We start from the raw sequence: 6,366 nt of genomic DNA, 5'->3' as shown, positions 1-6,366 counted from the left end.
GTAGAGCAATTTTCTGTTCGTTCTAAAATAAAAATTGAAAGAGAACTAAAAAACCTTTAAAAAAATACCCAAGTACTTATTTAACGTAATTTAAAAAATTAAGGAGAAGATGCCCAAAAGTTTATTATTGTAATAAAAAATTTCATTATTCCTTTTATTTTGTTGTCTATCAGCCGATGGCCTGGTTGATGAAATGACAACCTCGTTTTTCACCATAATGTCGTGTTAAATTATGTGGTTTTATGTTTTTGTCCACCACTGTACACGTGAGAGCATTTTTTTTAAATATAAATCTTTAAAGTAAAAGTTTCTTATTTAGCTCAAACATGAGCTTAATTATTAATAAATAAATTATGATTTCAAATTATTATTTATTTGCACAATTTTACAATAAGTTGTCATAATTTGTGATTGTGCTTGTAATAATAACAATAGTCGATCAAACCTCAATCGAGGCATATAAATTCTTCACACAATAGTTTGCTTTGCTATAACTTTTACTATCGAAGCAATACGGCCAGGCCGTTCTTTATGAATAAAAAAAAAAAAAAAACTTTTACTATCGAGCATCGCGGTTGGTAAACTTGTTGTACGTTTCCTTATGATCTTCAGTTCCTCGGTCCAGCTCCAGTTACCTTCGACCCGTACCGGAATGAGCTGCCCGATGGAGGTTAATTACAGCCCGAGCCGTGGTCCGTATCGTAGCCAGGGGTCAATTTACGAATCCTATTCCTTGTGAACCAACACCATACTCTAGCAACGGCCATTTTGCGTAAACCATCCAATCTGTTTCCTCCGTCCTGATCATTCTCCCTCCCTCCCAGTCCCTTAATCCATAATCGATCGTATAGCCTGCTGCCTTCCTGTTTGCATTAGAACTGCCCCTCGAGTAAACGTCGGTAGGTAGAGTGAGCTTCTACTTCTTTGGCTGTGGGCGCACACTAACTTCTTCATCAATCGCAGCATCGACGGCATGCGAGGGGGCATCCGAGGCCATGCCACAGTACAATGGCCGCGGTTGATCTCTCGCGGCGTACGCGCATCCGTTCCACGGGAACATCTGTTTCAATTTCACGGAAGTAATTAGGTTCTGTTGTTATGCGCGTTCGGCTGTGCTGGACGACCGGCCGGTCAGCCGGTGGTGGATCAGTATTGGGTTGTTTCGTACGGCCCGGATCTAGCACTACGCGTAATGATCCCGATCCCGAGCTGTATGGCGCGTCGGGAAGGTAATAATCCGCGCGCCGACTGCCGATTTGATAGACGAGTTGGGATCGGGGTAAGATTTTCTAGCTGATTCTAGCCGTGATTGAAACTCAATCAAGGTGATGTGAGGATTCTGAAAGGTTTCTTCTAGACATTAGAGTGAAGAGATGAAGGATTGAAATTTGAGACATTTCAGAGAAGTTTGAACAAATAATAAGAAGGTTGAAAATATTTTTTATTTGAATTGAAAATTTATTTCTTTTGAAAGAGCCATTACCAAATACCTTAAAATAAACATTAAACGTAAGTGGTTACGGTGTTCTTCTCCGCCAGCTGCAGCACCTTCTCCAGCACCTTACGGCGCAAGATTTTCCCGGTCTGTGTCTTGGGCAAGTGATCCACAAAATAAACTCCCCCCCGAAGCCGTTTAAAGTCAGACACCTTCCCATCAACAATCTCCATCACCTGCTTTGCACCGAGAGAACTTCCTGCCACACGCACGATGGCAGCCGTCGGAAGTTCGGTCGTCCGGTCAGCGTCCGCCGGTATTGCAACAACACAAACCTCCAAAACGCCTTCAATCTGGGCAATGATCGCTTCCAGCTCACTCGGAGACACATGAAACCCGCGATACTTGAAGATGTCCTTTTCCCGATCGATCAAATACAGATATCCTTCCTCATCGAAGTATCCCACATCCCCGGAGCGTGTGAATCCGCGCTCATCGATTGTCGTCCGAGTGGCCTCTTCATTCTTGTAGTACCCAAGGAACGGTTCCGGTCCCTTTATCAGCACATGTCCCTTCTCACCAACGCCCAGATCGTTGCCGGCATCGTCTACAATCTTTATCGTAATGTTAACGGTCGGTGTTCCGACCGACCCGGGCTTCCGTTTGCCAAAATCGCTCGTCACCCAACCAATTTCAGACGTACCCACGGAATTGTACGTCCGCCCGTTGGGCAGCAGCCGATCGAGCCGGTCGCGCAATCCATCCGACACGTAACTTCCACCCAACGATAGCATCCGCAGGCTGGAGAAGTCCACCTGTGCCACACGCTCATGGCGTACGATCTGGCTGGCGTACGACGGTGGCATGAAGACGAAGTTAGCCCGATACTTTTCCACCGCCTCGAAGAACGCTTCCTCCGAGAATGGACGACGTGTGATGAGACGCGTCGAGGGACCGGAGAAGGTGCTGAGCATCATGAAAACGCCAGTGCCCCAGTAGAGCGGACTGAAGTTGAAGACGGTCATCGGTTTCGCCAACGGGAAGGAACCGATCGCCGCGATCGTCTGTGCGTGCGTCACGCAAACACCTTTCGGTGGTCCGGTCGTGCCTGACGAGCAGAGTATCATCGACAGGAGCTCGTGCGAATCACCCACATGCGGTGGTCTGTGGCCATCGAAACAAACACAAAGCGATCAACTAATTGAAGGGCGATATCTGTACGGGAAGCCAGCAATACTTACACAAATTGTTCCTCTCGGCCAGTTTCCTTCAGTAGATCTTCCGCATGCTTCACGTTGCTGCGCGAACTCTCAAACACATAGATCGGTCGATCGGTGTCAAACACACTGCGGACGGCGTTGCTCACTACATTCACATTGTCATCGTCACAGAATATCATCTTGGGTTCTGTCAAACGCAGCATGTGTGCCATATCCTCCTCGTTGAACCCTGGCGCTAATGGATTGAAAGCTGCCCCGATCGTCATCACTGCACAGGCCAACGGAGCCACATTCACGCTGTTTGCATTGGCCATCGCTACAATATCACCCTTGCGAAGCCCGGCGTCCGTTAAGTTCTGCACGAAACGGATCATTCGCGTCCGAAAGTCGGCACAGCTCATCCGCTCGTCCTTATCCATATCAATCTGGATGATCCGTTCGGGTGTGCGAAGCAGGATGTGGTTGAGGATCTCACCAACGTTCGCCTTCGGGTTGTAGATCGGCACCATTCGTATGCCATACCACGTGCGGCTCTGTGCGTCGTACGTACACAGCGCCATAGTTACGCTTCCAGCAGATTCGACGCTCAAACACAGACTGGCCTTTTGCTATCTTGCACTTCGAACTGTGTGGCCGTCTACTCCGACTGCCCTTATCTGCATGAATTGCACGCTGTGTCGCTTGATAACTCGGAGCGTCTTGAAGTGGTGGCTATCTGTTGCTTCAAGATGTGTAATACAAACCTGCAGTCTCATCGAGTATCTCCCACATCGCGTTTCTAGATCGGTCTGAGTGTGTGCGTGCGCCTGTCAATGATCGGTTTTGCAACCGGTCAAACAACCAGCCCTACCGAACCACACCACCAAGTGGAATGTGACGCGATCTTTGATGTATCACGGAGCGTTGACGTAGAGCCGGAATCCGACGGACCGAAATCAAGCGACCGACCACAATAACGACAATGACAATAACAACTGCCCAAATGCCTTTCAGCAAGCTTGTGCGCCGGGTTCTCGTACCGTGTGTTAACACTTACCGTCCCACGCTACCCTCTGTGTATCGCACTGCAAACCGGTTCCGGCCAGTGCGTAGAACTGGCATCTCCGACTGACTACCCGAGGCAAACAGGTTCCACGGCCAAACGCACGCGTATTATCGGACCAAAGGCTCAAAGCAAACACATCTAGACAGCGTGCAATCGCAGGTTGTTCGTAAGATAACAGCTATATTTCGTCGTCAGCTGGCAACTCTTTACACTTTCCCAGCCGTATCAGCCTGGGAAAACTGATTCATGCGCGCTATCATCTCGGTGACCTTCCGGCGCAGCACCTTACCGCTGTCGGTTTTCGGGAGTTCCTCGATAAAGTGTACACCGCCGCGCAATCGCTTAAAGTCGGACACCTGTTCATCAACGATCTCACGCACCTGTGACGCTTCCAGCACGGCTCCGGGACGGCGGACGATTGCGGCTGCTGGTAGATCGGTTCCACCCTCAGCATCCGGCACTCCCACCACACACACGTCCCGTACACCGTCGATGCGAACGATGATCGCTTCCAGATCGGATGGTGACACGTGGAAGTTGCGGTACTTGAAGATGTCCTTCTTACGGTCAATCAGATGCAGGAAACCTTCCTCATCGATATAGCCTATATCTCCGGTACGGAAGAACCCGTCCGCGTCTATCGCATCCCTCGAAGCCTGTTCATTGCCATAGTAGCCTCCAAACGCTTCAATTGCTTTCGTCAACAGCTCACCCTCTTCCCCAACGCCCAACCGCTTCCCATCCTCGTCCACAATCCGCACCGTCACGTTAGGCCCCAGTGGACCAATGGCGCCCGGTTTACGCTTTATCAGATCTATCGCAACGTTACCTACCTCGGACGATCCGAATGCATTCAGCGAACGGCCTCCAGTCGGAGCGAGCAGCGCATCGATGCGATCACGCAACCTCTCCGGCACAGGACTACCACCAACGGCCCAAAATTGAACTGAACTAAAATCGACCGTTTTCATTTGCGGATGGGCCAGCACCGCGTTGGCATACGAGGGTGGTGTGAAGATCATATTCGCACGATACTTTTCGATAGCTTCGAAGAATTGTGCCTCGTTGAAGGGTTTGCGGGTGATAAGGCGGATGCCTCCGTTGAAGAACGCGCTCAACATGGCGGTAAATCCAGTCGTCCAGTAGATGGCGCTAAAGCTGAAGGACACCGATGGGGTAAGCGCAAAGCGGTATAGTATTGTCAGCTGAATGCATGCACTGTGCGTTAGTTGTACGCCTTTATGTGCGCCGGAAGTTCCCGAGGAGCATAGGATTACTGCCAACGTTTTGTGAGAATCACCAAGATAAGGCACGCTGTGGAGAGAGAAAGACAGTCACGCTTACTGGAATCGAACTCAACCCCACACAATCAAGTGATGCTCACATGAATGTTTGCTCCTGTCCTGTTTCCTTGAGCAAATCTTCGGCATGGTTCACATCACTGCGGGAACACTCGAACACGTAGATTGGAGGCACCTGTTCACCGTCAGCCACCACACGCTGTAAAGCCTTCCGAACGACTTCATAGTTGTCTGCGTCACAAAACACTAGCTTGGGGTTTGTTGCGTGCAGCATGTTGGCCATATCGTCCTCGTTGAAGCCCGGTGCCAGTGGGTTAAATGGTGCACCGATCGTTAGCAATGCACATGCCAGCGGTGCAACATTCTCACTGTTTGCATTGGCCAGCGCTACCACGTCTCCCTTCCCAACACCGATCGCGGTAAGGTTTTGGGCGAAGCGGATCAGTTTCGTTTGAAACTCGGCGTACGTCATCGATCGTCCCGTATCCATGTCCCGCTGTATGACACGATCAGGAGTGCGGGCCAGTGTTTCGAACATGATCTGTCCCAAGCTTGCCTCCGGGTTGTACACGGGCTGCACTGTCGCACCGTACCAGGTGCGGTTGGCCGCATCATAAACCGTCCGGTAGTTGAACATGATCTCTTCCCACTTGGTTGGTAACGGGCGGTATAGCAAAACTCGACTGATGGTGTTGTACCGGCCAATTGCCACATAAATATAGGTCCAAAATCTCTGGCCGAGCTGTTCGTGCGTCGTAATCTTATCTGATGTCTCAAAAGTCTAGAAACTAAAGAGCGGACGAGATGTAATCTTGTCCGTAATCTAGTGGGCCAACCGAAATGACGTGATTACGAGAGCACTAAATTAGAGCAATCGAGCACACATGAACGGATGTCCATGCTCTCAAACTGTGGGAAAAGAATGGTTGAAGATGGTAGTTTTTTATCAGTACGGTGCGTATCATAACTATACGACTATTTGAGTTCTTTGTGAGTGAAACAAAAGCTTTGAATAGATAAATGACTATCACTCCGTAGCCGGATGAAGGATTTTGAAGCATAACGTCACAGGCGCTTTGGCGCACAGTGTGCAGCATAGTTAATCGAGCAATTTTTTTTTAAATAATGTATAAGCTTACAAAAGTTCAAAATTATTTAAATTTATCCGAAAGAATAAACCAAGTGAGTTTCTAATTACACCTATAATAGCGACGCCAGTCTTCACACTGCAGGACTGAGCTTCAACTCCCATCTGGACCGTTCCCCCATAGTGAGTGCTGACTATCCAACTATGCGGTAGCATTAAGTCTAGTATGCCAAAAGTGGCAGGCATGATCCTGAGAGGTCGTTAGGCCAATAAAAAAG

At 49.1% G+C, this 6,366-nt stretch overlaps 2 protein-coding genes across 2 annotated transcripts; both read right to left on the bottom strand.

Annotated features, from left to right (window-relative positions):
* Positions 1-1,424: 1,424 nt before the first annotated feature.
* Positions 1,425-3,713, bottom strand: LOC118512523 (probable 4-coumarate--CoA ligase 3). Its single transcript, XM_036057065.1, has 2 exons — positions 2,677-3,713; positions 1,425-2,599 (listed from the first exon to the last, which is right to left on the bottom strand). Exons 1-2 carry the CDS (start codon positions 3,213-3,215, stop codon positions 1,504-1,506), a joined length of 1,635 nt encoding a protein of 544 aa, XP_035912958.1. The 5' UTR covers positions 3,216-3,713; the 3' UTR covers positions 1,425-1,503.
* A 139-nt stretch (positions 3,714-3,852) lies between these two features.
* On the bottom strand, positions 3,853-5,999 carry LOC118512522 (4-coumarate--CoA ligase-like 7). The gene is made up of 2 exons (XM_036057064.1): positions 5,085-5,999; positions 3,853-5,014 (listed from the first exon to the last, which is right to left on the bottom strand). Exons 1-2 carry the CDS (start codon positions 5,636-5,638, stop codon positions 3,907-3,909), a joined length of 1,662 nt encoding a protein of 553 aa, XP_035912957.1. The 5' UTR covers positions 5,639-5,999; the 3' UTR covers positions 3,853-3,906.
* Between the last annotated feature and the right edge of the window lie 367 nt (positions 6,000-6,366).

This window comes from Anopheles stephensi, chromosome 3 (genome assembly GCF_013141755.1).
Source record: "Anopheles stephensi strain Indian chromosome 3, UCI_ANSTEP_V1.0, whole genome shotgun sequence".
Lineage (NCBI taxonomy): Eukaryota > Metazoa > Arthropoda > Insecta > Diptera > Culicidae > Anopheles > Anopheles stephensi.
The sequence above is the reverse complement of the archived record's forward strand: the minus strand, read 5'-3'. Positions and strand labels throughout refer to the sequence as shown.

Bases quoted from the DNA above. Each gene is read 5' to 3' on its own strand.
- LOC118512523 (XM_036057065.1), bottom strand. From the start codon at position 3,215: ATGGCGCTGTGTACGTACGACGCACAGAGCCGCACGTGGTATGGCATA. The intron at 2,600-2,676 runs GTAAGTATTGCT...CGATGGCCACAG, and splicing joins GGCCGAGAGGAACAATTTGT to ACCACCGCATGTGGGTGATT.
- LOC118512522 (XM_036057064.1), bottom strand. From the start codon at position 5,638: ATGTTCAACTACCGGACGGTTTATGATGCGGCCAACCGCACCTGGTAC. The intron at 5,015-5,084 runs GTGAGCATCACT...CTCTCTCCACAG, and splicing joins GGACAGGAGCAAACATTCAT to CGTGCCTTATCTTGGTGATT.